The 17,611-nt window shown below is 39.9% G+C and overlaps 1 protein-coding gene across 7 annotated transcripts in view; it reads left to right on the top strand.

Moving 5' to 3' along the window:
- Positions 1-17,611, top strand: part of RALYL (RALY RNA binding protein like) — a 675,637-nt gene that overhangs the window by 628,640 nt on the left and 29,386 nt on the right. For all 7 annotated transcript variants that reach the window (XM_075583013.1, XM_075583014.1, XM_075583012.1 and 4 more), the window contains one exon: positions 1,754-1,867. In XM_075583013.1, coding sequence (XP_075439128.1) covers positions 1,754-1,867 — 114 coding nt within the window. The remainder of the gene's footprint in view (positions 1-1,753; positions 1,868-17,611) is intronic.

Below are 17,611 nucleotides of genomic sequence, written 5' to 3'. Positions count from 1 at the left end.
CAAATAACCACCTACTGTAACCCCTAATGAAAAACTTGCCCATGAGGGGAAAAAAAACCTTGTATGCATTGATCACCAGTCAATCAGCACATGTACACTTATTTGTTAAAGGAGTTTTACCATAAAAATATATATACAGTATTTCTGCCATAGCTGGAAAGCAGTGGGTTTCTGGAGCTGAACTGCAATAATTTCAGCTCCAGGGACACACTGCTCCCCGAGATACTTACCTCTAAGGCTACAGCCCCAGTGTACGCTGCTGCACGCGCGCAGGGCGCGTGCACGTGTGAAAGCAGCGATCTTCAGTCTCTGTTCGTGCTTTCCGTGAGGAGCAGAAAATCCGACGTTTGTTTCCTGGATGCTCTTGATATTTGGTGTAACATTGATTGTACTTAAATATGCTGTATGTGATAATGACCCTGTCACAGAACTGTGTGACGTGTCCTCCTAAATGACTCCACCATTCTGGGTCCTATGTCCACCAGGGAACCTGAAATCCTTGCCAAATCCCACTAAGATGGTTGCATGCCACCACCTGGGACATCTGATAAGGTTCTATCTACCGGGCAACCCCCACCCATTTCCGGGAATTACACTTACTCAAATTAATTATGGTCACTAGCTAGTTTAACCAGTTGCTACTGGGAGCTATGGGGTCTGCACAAAGCCGGAATTGTCATAAGTGACAGTAAGAACATGTCAAGATGACCCCTAAAGTAGGGGTGCGCAAACTGGGGGGGGGGCACAAGATTTTCTTGGGGGGAGGGCAAAGCGCTCACAGAGGCCCCACGCTCTACCACAAAGCATTTAAATTAAATGCTGGGGAGCGCGCACAAGGTCTTTGTAAGGTCCCTTAGCTTGTCTCCGGTAGCTTCTGGCGATGCGTCGCAATGGCAAATGAGCGGGGCGTACTATAAAATGTTGCACACCCCTGCTGTAGAGGTTGCAAAAATAGCATTTTTCTGATGATGCCTGACAATAAAGCCAAGGGTAAAAATGAGGTAGTACAGCAGGGAGCACAATAACACATGGCCATACAGAATAACGCAGTCCAAAAAGAGCTGTACACCAAGGACATTTTTAAATGGAGGAAAGGGACCACTCAATACACAGGGCAGACAGACCCTTCCCCTACCTCACAATTTAATCAATTGGCTAAAAAGGGTCTACCAAAGATATTGCTAGGGAAAGAATGTTACTTCATACTGTATAGTAAAGGGAAAAATAGAGGTTTGGGCTTACGTGAAGGGGCAGAAGGCTGGCTTGACCTATATTTGTGGCCCCATCACATGCCTATATTTACTACGTAGGGCTATGCTATATGCCATATCCTGGCATGGTACTACTTACAAAATATGAGCCAATATGTATGCTGCACCATTTCTTACAGTTTAGACATGGTTATTAGAAATATAATGTCTTGTACTTTCTGGGATTTTTTGCAAAAAATGACATATAGGAATATAATTTGGTGCTACATTATAGTTATTTTGAAAACCTGCAATATTTTGTTTCCTAGTATGTTTGGGTAAACATCATCTCTTAAAACATATGCTGTTTCTTATACTAAACTTCACACAGACACCCTGGGGGAATTGTTTGTCCAAAATTACCTACTGTGGAACGCATTTAAAATAACATTAAAAAGGTATAAATTATACATTGACAACATGAAAAAAAGCATAGAACATAAGAGATTTATCTATCTGTTAAAATTAAATGATTGTGTAACAAGATTCTTTTCTCTCTTCAGTGAAATCAGATGAGCTGCAAACAATCAAAAGGGAACTGACCCAAATCAAAACTAAAATTGACTCCTTGCTAGGAAGACTGGACAAAATTGAAAAACAGCAGAAGGCTGAAGCAGGTTGGTGAAAATGATTTATGCCACAGTATAGAAATTTCATTTACACGGAAATTAAACCTAGAAAAAGGATAAGTCAAAACTGTGTCTTATCAGTGAGTGAATAGAAGCTCTATGAAACATACTGTGATATTGGAAGAGTGAAAGACGGGGAGAGTCGGCACGTGCGAGAGAGTGAGGGGTTGGGGGGGAATAGAGGTGGCTGAAAACGATATTGCAAGGCCGCTGACAGGGGAGGCCCAGTGAAAAATGTTAGTCCTGGGTCCCGGGAAAGCAGTCGGTGACCCTGGCTACCGGCACCCCCTATGGAGGTAAGTATTTTTGGCAGCGGGGGTCCTGTGGGGCTGAAATTAACACTGTTCAGCAGCAGAGACTCCTGCTTCAAACCTATAATGCTAAAAAAAAAAAAAGGGGAAAGCCGTATTGCTGCTTTAAAGACGACTGCATAGCAAATAAACAAAATACCGGTATGTTCCTAAAACATAACTGTACACAAGGACATCAGACATTTACAGATATGGAAGTTGTAGAGCAAAAGTCAACAAATAAGCACAATCAGGAGTGGAGGATCTTTCTTCTTTTTTTTTTTTCTGATTTGGGGTGCTGTACGTACGACATCATACATTCCCATAGTGTAAAAATATATACGATCAGCTGAGAGAGGTCTGCAGCCGCTCCCACACAACTTGTTCAAGCTCCATGGGCTCAGTATTTATTTTTTATCACAATATATTATTGAAAATATAGAGTTGTGTTTCTCTTGTACCAGATGCTTAAATTATCTCATTTTTCAACAAAGGTTAATATTTAGATATCTGCAATACAAACTATGGTTGATTTTGATACAGATTGCCTGTTTTCAGGGTATTTAAAACAAAACCGCCCAGGAGATTTTCCTTTTTAATAATAATAGCATGGTCTTGTAGTATTACATAGTGCTTTCCAGAGACATTTTGTCTGGCACAGGTCCCTGTCCCGTGGAGCTTACAATCTATTTTTGGTGCCTGAGGCACAGGGAGATAAAGTGACTTGCCCAGTGTCTTTACTCACTGAGCCACTCTTATATCCCTATTATTTGTTTTGTAATGTCAGCAATAAATACATTCATTTTAATTTTGCCCAGTAATTTGCCAAATATAGGCTGAACCATATAACACTTCCAATATCTATAGAATGTACATTCTTTTTGGCATTGCTGTATAGATGCTGCTTATAGAGTTTCTGTTTCTTAACATTTTTAAGGTATACATACTACAAACAAAACCTAAAATCATTCAGGTTATTTTTTGTAACCGCACAATAGCTTACTTCTGACAGGAATGGTTTCTTACTTCTGACAGGAATGGTTTCTTACTTCTGACAGGAATGGTTTTGTATGCTACAGTACAGTACATTGTGATAAGATTGTGCAGTGTATACAGCAATTTCTTTGCAATTTTTAAAGTCCAAGTTCTAGAAACAGCCATGCCTAGCAAAAATATTACTTTTGCTCTGCCCTGCACGAAAGAATAGTTATAGTCCTGATACAATAGTGACATTAGTATTATTATGTGTAAAGAGATTTGACATTATGACATTTATTTGAACTGTAGGAAAAGAATGACGAATGTTATCTTTGCTGCTGTATCAGCTGCTTTATAGTGAAAGGGAAGCTATAGAGCCACATTCCTATCATATAAAGTGTGCATACATGATGATCTGGCGACGCGTACAGACTCTTCTGTATTTGCCAGATTTATTGGTCTTGCCAACAGCACTGCAACCCAGCAAAGTCAATGCATTTTTAATGAACTTGTATGGTCCTCCTGTGGATGTGACCTTCATATTTACACCTTTGGAGAGGGGAGTTTTGGAGGTGATGCACCTTGGTTTTACAGGGGCACACTGAAAACATCTGTCCTGTTAGAAGTCTGGTCTCAGTATTGCTTTAATACCGACCAAGAAATATTTATATTTTGAAAACAAATAAAAGACTACATGAATAATTTTTCAATGTTTTTCTCTCTTCCATTCTCTTTAAATTATAATACAGCTACTGTCAAAGGGAAGCAGACTATAATAGCCCTTACAAGAGCAGAGTTGATGATTACTACTTTCATGACAGGTTCTTGAGTTGTGCACATCCCTTATATATTATTTACCTGACATGTTCCATTTTCCCTGAGGTTAATGCATATCCTCAACTTTATTATATGCAATGGCCATTGTATATCTTATTGGGCAAAGTTCCGTTATCTGTCAATATCGTGACGTTAAAGCCTATATCGCTTATACTGTAATTGGCAAAAAAACCTTCCCCTGATCCATCTTTTAAGATTTCAGCTAATTCGTATAAAGAAAACAAATTGGGAAAATAGTGTAGCAGAAAATCTTGCAGCAGATCCAAAATGTCGTTGAAAGTTTCAAAGGACTTGCAATTCCTCTGACAATGCATTGCACATTGCTAATGGCAGAAGGCAAAACTGAGAAGTCCCTGATTAAAATGATGGGTGTTTTGGGCTGACAGTTTTATCTTCATTTGTCAGTAGCCCGAGTACAGACAATAAATTAACCTGACATTAGAAAATAATTCTAAAGCATTGTCTGTCTGTGATGGTGGGTATTTGTCCTTGATCATTAGGTTGTTCAAACTTCTGAAGTACATTTTAAAAAAATCACGTCCCAGAACATTTGTGCACCATAATAACACTATTATAGGTGATGACCATGGTTCTTAAACTGAATACATTATGCATTTTTTAGCATGTTAATATATTGATTTATCACTGTATGCTGTGCAGGCAATGACCTGTGGAATTGGCATGCAACAAGTTAATCATCCTTTCCTCTTAAGCACACAGTTTAGCCTGTTTCAAAGCCTGCAGTTCCTCAACAGGTTGATAATGTATTTGGTCCTGCTGTCATACATTGTGGTGAGCAGTGAATCTGTGATGTAAGAAAAATATGAAAACCAAAGGGGTTGTTGAGTCCTGTGAGGAAGCTGACTTTTCAACAGGTCATAGAAAATTTTGTTTTGCCTTTGTACCCAGATTAAAGGGGGCATTTGTAAAGCTGGGATAGTACCGATCAATTTGACTGATTCTTTATCGCATGTATTTTCAAGAAAACAGAGGACAGAGCACACCGCTCACTCAATTATTGTAGTTAATTTATCTTTTTATTTTAATGAGTCATAATTTTGACGCAAATGGGTGATACCTATGTACCATGCGTTAATAGTTTTAACAATTGAATGAAAATTGTGACTTCGTCACAAGGTCATTCACAGAGTGTACATTTGTGGTGCACACCACACAAATTTTGTTTAATTTTTATGTAAATATATATAGTGAAAAAACCGTGATGATATTGTGAAAAATAAAATATATAATAAAAGCTAACACGTGGTGTTGTATTCTCTGATTACTGCTACCTTGAAATATAACAATGGCTATCAATACTTCATAGCTGTTGGATATGCACACTAATGTGCCATAATACTGATGATATTATGCCCTCCTACAGATATAGGTAATGAAGTTTTATAACCATAGAACGCATCTATAGATGTCACTGCTAATCACATAGCCAAAATACACAGTTCAAATGGCAACAAATCGCTTCAGAACATCAAATTAAACCATAGCCTTTAGAAAACAACATACATATACCAGGATTGGTATGGGATAAATTTACCCTCTGTTAAATAACAGTAATTATGTTGATGATAGGTGTTTGCACAGAGGTGTTGTTGCAAGGAAATTGCTATGCAGCTAAGCTCACATGTGAACGCTGATTACTATAAAACAGCACAGCTCCAACATCGCTGTCAAGTTTTACTTGGGACTGCCTCTCACTAGTGAAAGCGATATAAAAGCATCTTAATGTCTCCAATAGCTGGCAACAAGCACTCTAATGTGTAACAATATTGTAGATATACTTAGCTAATTTGTAGCCTCTGCGGATTCCTTCATTGGTGTTCATGCACAGCTCATGTTTGTGCAGCACTGGCATCGGCAGTCTGAGGATCAGAGGCACCACGTGACGTCACTACGCCCTACGAGTTTCTCTCCAGGCGGAGCTTCGTCAGGGGCAGGTGGATACAGGGAAACACCACCTAGCTGCATGTTTATACAATTTCTTTGATTGAATAAGTATTGGCAGCTAGAGCAGATTAACTGCTGCTTATGTTTCTATCAATCAGAGGGGGTCAAATACAAAAGTTTGTATACATGTCTATATGACAAGTTCTCAATATTAACCCATGACTGAATGATTAAATTGTGTGTGTAAACCCTATTGGTATTGCACACAGAATTATATCCACTTTTGATATAATATTGTTAAATAATTTATTGTAGATCAGTACATCATATTATTATTACTAGTAAATATAGACTGCACTATACTAACTTATAAGTATAATACATCTGGCCAGATTTAGTGGTCCAATGTGTGAGAAGGTGGGGCAACACCAGTATACAATAAAACGTTATAACAGTTTGCCAATCGGCAACTATACTGCATCTGAGAGAGAAATATTTACACTAGGGAAGAGTATTTTCAATAGTAGAAGAGATGACTCAATGAGAATTTGGTGACCCAATACTTTAAAATAGCATTCTTTAATATAACTTTCAATTTAGTTTGGTCAAATGTCACATTATTTGTAAGTTGTTTGTGGCATTAAAAAGAAATATTGTGTCACAATACTTTCTGTAAAAGAGAGCAAGAAAGAAAGAAAGAGAAAAATAAGGTAGTACTAAGACCAATATGAATACCAAATAAACATATAAAATCCCTAACTATTCACACTTAAGTGAATAGAGGGCGACTGCCACATCATACACTGACCACCAGGTCAGAGAGAAACCATAGAAAACAACAATTACATTTGGCGCCTGAATGCACTTGAAATACTGATAATAATAAAGATATACAACCAGAAATGTGATGTACGGCACTGGTTCCTTGAAGAATCCGATGGTATGGATGATATAAATTCAACATGTGCATGAAAAACAAAAAAATACATACATAGGGCAATACTACTCACAAATGAATTAATACTAATATTGAACTAGTATTGGCCACATATAAACACACTAATAATTAAGAAACAGACTACGTGGAAGCTTTAAGACACACCAGGTGATGTTAAACTAAATATATATTTTTTCAAATTAAAATAGACATTATGAACAATGGCAACTGTATGAGTAAAGAGTCCTACAATTCCTCTGCTGCTGTGTATGAAATACCCACTTACTAGATAGGAAGTGGTAGTAGGCAGTGAATAGTGTTAGAGAGCATCCCCTCGCGTATGCGGCTCGTCTGCTGCAGGATGGATGGCCCCGTTAGACAGTCTGCGTATCCCCGGCTGTTTTCACTCTCAAAGGGCTGCTGGATTAGCCGTCTCTTTCCTCCGGGTTAGAGTGGCTGCTGACACATGCCAAAGAGCCTCCGTGCCTCTACTCGCAGTGTACAACTCACCTGCTCGATCTCAACTCTCGGGGAGAGAGCAGCGGGAACGCTGGATAAGGTCTGGGACAGATTGAAAGCTTGCCGGCTGACTGCAGAGTCGCGCCCTTCCAAAACGGGGGCTGTTAGAGGAAAAGTAGGATAACCCATCCTACGCTTTTCGAAAGTCAAAACTTTCTTCGTGGGGGTGTAATAGTTCTCATGGGTAATGTCCATCTTTAAATAGTCCCAAATGTATTAGTAAAAAAAAAATGTGGGTAACCGGTGCATCAGAATATGAGTCCCAATACTGAATAATAATTCTTTTGTTGGGAACACTCCAATATGATGGTGAGCAATAATAACATACCCTAATAGGGCAAGGGACTAGTACCTAGTGCTAGCCAGCACAATGAACAGTACAGAAATTGTCCCAACCATAATAACATAATTATAGTATGTAAGAGAAAACTCACTTTTGGTTCCAATTCCATCAGAGGAGAAGTCCCATCAGGTATCCTGAGCAGCGTGCAATCCACCACACAGGAAAAGTAGAAAATGGGTGAACAAAGGCAGTGCACTGCCTACAAATGGTGGAGGAGGCAATTGGTAGCAAAAAAATCCTTTTATTAAATGATGGGATCAAACATCACCCCTGGATCACCCAGAAAACGCTCACCTACGCGTTTCGGGCCGTGCACCCTTTATCAAGGTGTATTTGATAAAGGGCGCACGGCCCGAAACGCATAGGTGAACGTTTTCGGGGTGATGTTTGATCCCTTCATTTAATAAAAGGCTTTTTTTGCTACCAATAGCCTCATCCACCATTTGTAGGCAGTGCACTGCCTTTGTTCACCCAAATGTATTAGTAAATTCAGTTCGCCTAAAATGTAATCCACACATGCGCAATGATTCTATAGGCTCTTGAACAGTCTTAAAATGTCATGTGGCTTCCACTCACACATAACACTATGACAATGAAACAAACATAGAACATACTAATTAGACCAAAAAAACTATATGCAAATAAAAATAAAATGCCAATGATAATAATTACTCCTAATAGTAATGACATAATCATAAAAAATATATAATAAAGGAAATAATTGAAATAAAATTAAATGTAAATTAATTTAAAAAGGGTCTAAAAATAAAATACTAATTGCGCGTGCTGCCTTTTCTGCCAGCAGCAATATAGTACTCAAAGCGTCAACAAAAAAAATGTATGCAGCGTGCTGTAATATTTTCTTTAAAAACATGCTGTGTAAGCATATATAGTTGTGCTTGTATTTTTACTTTTTAGTAATTTATATTATATTTGGTATTCTGCCATAGTAGATTTGCTACCGGTTCTTAGGTTATAACATTTATTATGAATCAATGGTCTATTTTTTGACACGGATGATTGTCTAAGGAGAATAACAGAGGAATACATTAATCAATCTGTTCTCAACTTGAGATTGTTGCAGAACCTGTTGACACACTAACAGCATACTTGTTACTGTAGTGTGTTAATCTTTGAAACATAATCCAAATCATTAATGTTTATAAATAATAAGGATCTCAAAAATGAGAATTTTATAATAGTGTAGGCGGCATATATGCATAGACATAGGGGACAAACACTAGGGACGAAGCAGCATCACACCAGTATAAAACTAGTGAATAGAGACTGGGAAGAGGAAGGAAAAAAGGGGGACTGCTAAGTGTCTCCCGAAAATGGCTTTAAGTCGAACTCTACGTTGAGCCCTAACGGTGATAGTGTGCAGAGCTCATAAATCCAAAAGGCCTCCCTTCTTGCAAGCAGGTTAACGGCATTCCCGCCTCGCCAAAGTCATTTAGGTGCCTCAATGGCCTTGCAGATGAGCCCCTTTGGATTTTGTACATGTGCTTGAAGGAAATGACTCAATACATTGTGTGTTGTTAGACCCCGTTTGATATTATAAATGTGCTCATACAACGGTCTTTTTATACTTCTTGTGGTCATTCCCACATACTGCAGACTGCTGGGACACTCCAGGAGATAGATGACAAAAGAACTACTACAGCTGATGTGTGATGATATTTTACAGGACCTTGATGTAACATTAGATGAAAAAGATGTATCTCTGGCACTATATTTGAAAGGAGTACATCTTTTGCAAACATGATAACCAATATTAAGAGTATTTACTTTCTGTAATATTACTTGCAATTTTGTTTAGTATTTGTTTTCCTTCTAAATAAAAAAAATGCTTTCATTTACAGCTGGGCTGTAACACTATTTATATTATGCAAAGTTGTGCATGCAGATACATTAATAATCTCACTTTTCATGTCTTTGTTCATGACTGTTATTAATCTTTAGGTTTGGGAGCCGAAGTAAACCTTAAACATCTTGTGTATACCGTATACCCCTAAATGTAGGCGCATATTGGAGCATATGAGACTTTCTATAATTACAACCCTAAATGTATAAAGTAATCCTTACAATAACTATATTATCCCACACGTTAAGAAAAATGTACACAGAAAAGTATTCTTTACTCTGCAAGAACGCAGCTCTGCTACATAAATCACATACAAGTTTCCTCAAGGAAAAACAATTCAGCTTGTGTTTTTTTCCCCCAGGCTAGCAATTGATGAATGGGCTTCCCTGTGCATATCTCTCTCCATATATCTATGTTTGTGTGTGCACTCTCTGGCACCATCATTTTTTTATATATAACTTTCATTTTTATTTAGTATTACAATGCATACATAATATCACCACCTATTAGCATACCTTACAGAATACGTAAATTTGTCAGCAAAACCATAACATTTAGATGAGACAACAGACAGACTTAACAAACTACGAGTATAACACACCACGAGGACAAACATGACTAACTGCACTGGGATGGGACACAGTTGGGTGTTTGGACAGGTCTGGAGGGGGGGGGGGAGGGGCACTTGAAACTGCTTCTTCGGAGAGGGGCAACTGCACCTTGATTTGTGGGTCCGTCGGGTCTGTTGTGAGTGCCCAAAGCGTTCTACGCTCTTTGTCTCTATGTCGTCGACAGGTCTGCTCCGTCTAAGGAGAACGCATCCACGTTTATTAGTGCAAAATTGTCGGCGTCTATCCCCGGTATGTCTGTTTGGGCTAACCATGGCACCATCATTTTTTTTTATCTCTTCCTCAAAATCATAAAACAAACCAAGATACAGAACCCACAAGTTCCATTCTAACCCCTCACACCCTTCTCCTCACTCACACTCCACTCGAGGTGAACATAAAAGTCTGTGGGGATTAGTCATTAACTTTTTCAGTGCTGGAGGATGGACAGCACAGAACCGACAGCATTTGCAGGCATGTGCTCGCTTTAGCAGCAATCACATGACCGCCCCCAGCTGATGTAAACGGAAGTGTTGGTGGCTCCACTTTTATTTTGATTGGGCCACCGTTCTGTTGAAGCAGACAGTTCAATCAGCCCCTGGAAAACAAGCATTTTGCCATGATGTACCTCTTATGTCAATAGGGTCCCCGACGCATCAGATCCCGTGACATATTAGGTGCGACATTTCTGCAATATCCCATTGACTTCAATGGGACATTCTGGATATAGTGCCCCAAAAGGCACTATCGCAGTTTAATCAATAACTCCCATGTACCCCCTATTTAATACCTAAAAGTGGTGTGTGTGTGTGTGTGTGTGTGTGTGTGTGTGTGTGTGTGTAAATTTGTAAAGAGCCCACAGTGTGGGAGTGTATATCAATGGTGTGGGTAGGTGTGGAAATGTAAGAGGCTGTAGCATTACTAAAAGTGTGTAGATAATATGTGGTCCCTATTAGTGCATAAGGATGGAATTACATAGAGTATTTGTATGTGTAAGGGACAGCTGTGTGTATAGACATGGCCTTTAGCACTCATGGGAAGAGAGTTCTCTCACGTCAGTAGTGACTCATAAAACTTCGGTCTCGGTTTAGGCCATCGCCAAGTGTCCCGAACAGTTGCATAAATTTGTATTCATGCAACGTCTCTCTATCGGTGTTTTAAAGATTACCTTTGAGTATGGCCACCTTCAGATCACAGATCGTTCATTTTATGGCCAGAGTCAGAGAAATGTTCGCCTACAGGACTGTCTCTTGTTTCGTGTGTGATGGCTTGTTTAGCCCCTGTCCCGTCTCACCTATGTAGTAGCTGCCACCTGGGCATTTTATGCACATGATGAGATACACGACATTGCTGGAGGAACAGGTGAACCTTCCTCTAATTTTGTACTCCAGATTCCAGTGTGGTATTTGTATTGTGCCCGCTGTGTGGAGCATTGCACAGGTTTTGTATCTTGCGTCATGGCATGGTCTTGTCCCGCATTCAGTTGAACTGTTGAATACTTTACTCCTCACCATCTTTTTCTTGAGATTATGAGGTTGTCTGTATGATAAGGGTGTTGCAGGGAAGACCTGTTGCAGTCTTGTATCTTCCTGGAGAATGGTTTGTAGTTCCCTAGCGATCTTGCATAGGGCTTCTAGGTGTGGGTTATATGTGACCACCAAAGGTACCTTGTCGCTTGTCTCTTTCTGTCTGTATTCAAGGAGATCACTTCTTGGTATTCTGGTGGCTTTGTAGATTTGCTGGTCTACAATTCTGTGGTTATATCTACGGTTTATGAAATCCGATCTCAAGGCTGTAATCCGCTGGCCTCTGTCTGCTGTCTCGGAACGTATCTGGTTGTATCGTATGGCTTGACTGTAGATGGTTGCATGCTTAGTGTGCGTCGGGTGGAAGCTGTTGTCCCTCAAATAGCTGGCCCTGTCTGTAGGTTTGCGGTATACAGAAGTCTGTAGTTGGTTGTTCTTTATACTTTGTCTGGGGAATGGGTGAGTTTGAGGTTGATGGTCGGGGGGAACGTATTGAAGTTCTCATGGAACTGTAGGAGGTTCTGTTCACCAGAGGTCCAAATCAGGAGGATGTCATCGATGTAGCGAAGGTATGCCAGGGGTTTCAAGTGACAGGTGGAAAGAAAAGTCACTTTCCAGTTTTGCGCAGAACAGATTGGCATACTGCGGCGCCATCCGAATGCCCAAAGCGATCCCGGTTGTCTGAAGGTATGTGTCATTTCCAAATGTGAAGTAGTTATGGGTCTGAATAAATTCGATGCATTTAGTCACTGTCTCTGTGAGTGGCTCTTGCGGTCCCAGAAGGTATCTGCAGGCTGAAATCCCATCTTTGTGGGGGATGTTACTGTAAAGTGACTACATCCATGGTTGTTAGTAGTGTTCCTGTTGGGAGGGGGCCAATGGCATTCAGTTTGTTAAGCAGGTCGGTGGTGTCCTGGATATAGCTGGGTGTGTTCCTGACAAGTGGTTTTAGAATGCCTTCCACCCAGCCAGAAATATTCTCAGTCAGTGTGCCAGATCCAGAGATAATAGTGCGCCCAGGGTTACCCTCTTTGTGAATTTTAGGGAGCATGTAGAATGTGCCAGGTTTTGGGTTAGCTGGTATTAGGTCCAGAATTTGTTCTCTTGTGTAGATCGGGAGTGTTTTAATGATCCTGTTGAGTTCTCATGTATTTTTTTTTTTGTTGGATCCTCCTGCAGTTTGGTGTAATACTTTGCATCAGAGAGTTGTCTGTGCGCTTCCCGCAGGTAGTCTGTGGTGTTCATTATGACCACTGCTCCTCCCTTGTCCACAGGTTTGATTGTTATGTTGTGGTTGGCCTTTAGCGATTCTATGGCTCTCCTCTCGATCAGTGTCCGATTGTACGTTTATTTCCTTACTTTGTCCAGGATAGTGGTATTGGCTCTGTCTAAAGCTTTCGATGTACCAGTCCAGTTTGGGGTTGCGCCCAGTTTGTGGGATCCAGTTGTATTTTTGTTTCTCCCAGCTCATGTGCAGCGGCCCTCCTGCATTGTTGGCACGATCTTGGTCGTGTCTGTCATGGAAGAATTCCTAAAGACGTAGTCTTCTGAAGAACTCTTCCACGTCACTGCACAGCTCAATCTTGTCCATAGGCTTGGTAGGGGAGAATGTTAGATCCTTTGAAAATACAGAGGACTCTGCTTGATTTGGTGTATAGTCTGAGATATTAACAGTGCAGTCCTGCTGTTGGTGACTGTCAATGTTTGTATTATTTGTGGTTGTGCTGGCTGCTGAAGAGTATCTCCTTCTTAGCCGCAGTCTGTGCAGTTTCTTTTGCTTATTGCTAATAAGACCCTTCAGGAGTTTTTCATGGAATGTTCGGAGTCCTCTCCAAATGTCTGCATGTATTTCTCCTGTCTTCAGGATGCTGTCTATTGTCTATAAATAGATATTGATAGATATGATGATGTTGTGAAAGGTATAATAACAGGTACATCTTATCATTCTGCTACTGTTGGTGGGGTGTGGACTGGGTAGATGACTGGATGTTAGATGCTACTCAATATCAGTTCTGGGGCAGGGGCTTTAGAATACCCCTTTGAAAAAGATGGCTGTTTCATAAAAACTGATCTTTTTTGACCAGCTGCAGAGCTGAATAGAACTTGTTTACAAAGTAATCCATGTAACCTTAATCAGGTTCAGGCAATTTTACTTGGTTTGTTACAGTATGATAATAAAAGCTGTGCTTGCTTGAACCCAAATGATTTCAATTGGGTCTCTGTGCCAAGACAATTATAAATAGGGATTCCGTTTTTATTTTTGTTATTTTTAAAATCCGTGTTTATTTTATTTATATTTTAATATTTTTCCATGTGCAAAAAAATGTTTTTTCAGCATTTTAATAATATATAACAATGAAAACTAGCAAAACTGTATAATTTGGTTGAACTTTTTGATTTCTTACCACACACACCAATAGATGCCACCTCTTCTCATTCAGTACATAGTGCTCCTGCCACTTGCGTTCCCGTGCTATCATATATATATACGACGTGGGAAGAGCATCGTGTGTGGATGCTCCCCAATGAGAATCATTGGTCACTAAATTCAGTTTATTCCTTTTTCGATCTTTATCGATTTAAACTGAAAAAACCCAATGATTTGTCGGTGCTGTTTTTTCGGGGGGAGGGGGTGGTTCTGTTAAAACCTGGAATCCCTAATTATGGACAGTGTGTATTTTGACACGCTGCACCATTTTGTGTAGCACAGTTGCTTCAAATGTGGACATTTTTTCTTATATCTGGTGCAGTTTGTTGGAAAGCAAAAATATGGGTGATTCAGAAGAAAAGGTCCCTTATTCAGTGCACAACCTCCAACGGTAAAGGCCACTATAAATACTAGAAATATAGCAAAAGTGGATGCTAATGACCCATGGGACGAGACAACTAATATGGTGGAAGCAATGGAGGTGACATATGGTGTGAGCACAAAGAAGGAAAAAGAAAACTGTGAAACTGTGTGGTAAAATTAAGTGTGTATAAAAATGAACCTTTATTAAAGTAATTAATAAAATAACGACATAAATCACATGTACATAACCATGTGAAATCTAAAACCGTATTGAATAATAGCGGTTTATCGGATAGGTAGGAGATCTTATAGGATGGTCCGTCCAGAAGATGGCTAATCAATTAATATGTAAAGATATGTTGAAGTGATCTTAATAGCTCAGTGCTTTTGGACAGTGTATCAGTTAGTATTTTTTGCAACAGTGTACGTAATGGGATCCCACACCACACCCCTGAAGTGGATAAAGGTGCTCCACATTAAACAAGGTGTAGACCACTTGAGGTAGGGGTGAGGCCCAGGAAGCACAGCCTCAAAGGTTCAGTGTCTTGGTCAGATAAGGCAAATCTGTGTGTCCTGGCTCACTACCCTCTCCTCCTTCTGGGGTTCCCATACATAAGAGCCCCAAATCACTGTGGAAAACACATGACCTGAGTAACCGCAAGGATTGCTGTATCATGTCCAGCATGGGGTGAGGGGGTGGAAATGGCTTAATCAGTTGGGAATGGGGAGTAGAGATCCCTAGGCTAAAGGAGAGTGCACCTGTGGAGGACTGCCGGCCATCTGCATCTCAGCTGCTTTGTAGAAGGTAGCCAGCTGAGTCCTAGGCTAAGGCCCTGTCCCCTGAATGGCTCGGCACTGACGGGTGACGTCAGCGCATGCACCCGACGCACACGGTTAGCGTGTCCCTTGACAAACCATATGTAAACACGTGAAACATGCGCATCAGAGGCATGCCGTCGAGCCGGTCCGGGGACAGCGCAGTGTTTCTTTAGCCTGGGGCTAAGCCCGAGAGCAGTAAAATTAGAAAATTACAGATGTAATACAAATGATTAGCTACATGTTCAATCACCTCACAGCAGGTACGATAAAATATTGCTATGAAATTCTGAAACTTTTATTAAACTTCACCAGATTGGCTAATGAGTTAAGTGTAATCAATATAATTGATTTGATGAGGCAATATTTGTGTGAAGTTCTTTTGCCAGAGCGCACTGTGGACACAGTCTCACATGTGGCAAATAAAACAGTGTGTTCTGATCATGATTTTTTGGTTTAGAAATATGAAATAATGGCTGTAGTTACTGAATTGCATGTTATCCTGGACTCTTATAAGCTAAGTCTTCGGCTACGCTTATAGTGCCGGCGATGCGACGGTGACGTCAGGCTGCGGTCGCTGGAAAAATCAAATTGAGATGACTTCCAGCGATCGCTTCTGCTCTATGCATTTGTTTTTCGACGCACTGTCTCCGGCACTATAAGTGCAGCCTTAGTCTCTGTCATCTTGCAAAAAGATATTGAAAGTAGAAATGTTTATTTAAAGTATAACAATGAAAATGGCATAATTATGACCAGATTCAAGTCAAACGGGTTAAAAAGCGCTGTGCATGTATGTATTCTGTCTGCCCTGGCAGGTTTAGAATCTTAGACGAGCCATTTTATCTATTGCATAAACTTCCTTCACAATGAGCTTCATGTAATGTGAAGTGACGCATAACTGTGGATGGACTGATGGGCAGCAGCCCAGCCCTTACATTTTCAAGCCTGTTACACCTACTGTTGAGACTATTAATGCAGATCATGAGCTTGGGACCATTTTTGTTGAAATGATGGCAGGGCTGCTTACATTACAAGATTCTTACATTTTCTTCTAGAGCTCTTACAGAGGCTGAAAGGAAATCAGCGAAGTGAAAATGCTTGCACATGCACTACAGAAGAATGGAGAAAATAGGCCATTGACAACACGGTCACCAGTAAAAGGAGTTACATGAGATGGAAGCCAGATAGCTAGATTATAAGTGAGGCTACCCCTGTGTTATGGAGTATAGACCAGGAACAGAGATTACAACAGTTTGTCTATTATACTTACACACCGCTCTACAGTACTGTATATTCTGTTTCATTGTCTCTACAGTATGTCTGTATGTATCGTATAATTGTAATTCTTTATGGACTTATCTAGATGTAGGTCTCTAGCGTATTATTTATTAATTTTCTCACTTGGTTTTCATTACACCTTTCCCTTTTAGATATTCCTTCAGTTTCTGAATGACATGTTTACACTTTACTCATTGCCTCCTCGGTTTATTACTTCCCGATGCATGTTTTGTTTTTCAAATGCTCTTGCTTTAGTATTTGTCTGCATGTGTACATACAGCACATACAACATATACTGTACACTGTTGACTCCGTGTCAAACTGTAAGCAATGTTGCAATGAAGAACTTTTTACTACGTTATTTAACATGCTGCTGATGCCAACTAAAAATAATGATTTTTTCAGAAGATCAAAAAAGCAAATTCAAAACAAATATAGAACCAGCCTGTTGCCATGATGCAGATCTGTTACATCACAGATCGCCAATAGACACATCTGTCTCATTCATTTTATGTACATGCACTCACTTTTGAAGTATAGACACTAATATTGAAGATACTTTTGGAATTGGTGATATCACGCTTTTGTTTTATTGCTTTTCCCCTCATCTTGATAAAGGTGCATTAAGATATATATTAAAACTTGGTTGATCAGTAAGGTGTATTACAATGGATAATGCCTGGTATCTGAAGAAGTGGTTCAGTGAGTGAATGCGCTGACTCTGATAACACAGAGTTTGTTTGCGGGGGAGCCTGGTTCAAATCTTGGCGTCGACTCCTTGTGACCTTGGAAGTCACTTTCTCCCTGTGCCTCAGGCACGAAAAGGATAGATTGTAAGCGCTATAGGGCAGGGACTGTATCTGTAAAAATTCCTATGTGCTGCGTACCACGCATTAGTGTAATTGTGAAGCGCTTTGAGTCCCATTTCAGATAAAAGCACTATATGAAATAAAAATTATCTACCCTAATATGGTACCTTCATCTAAATGGTTTTAACGATTGTAAAGATGCACATATGTTATCCGACTCCTGCTATGCAT

Source organism: Ascaphus truei, chromosome 2 (genome assembly GCF_040206685.1).
Source record: "Ascaphus truei isolate aAscTru1 chromosome 2, aAscTru1.hap1, whole genome shotgun sequence".
Taxonomy (NCBI): Eukaryota; Metazoa; Chordata; class Amphibia; order Anura; family Ascaphidae; genus Ascaphus; species Ascaphus truei.
Note: the sequence above shows the minus strand (reverse complement) of the source record. Positions and strands in the feature narration are given on the sequence as shown.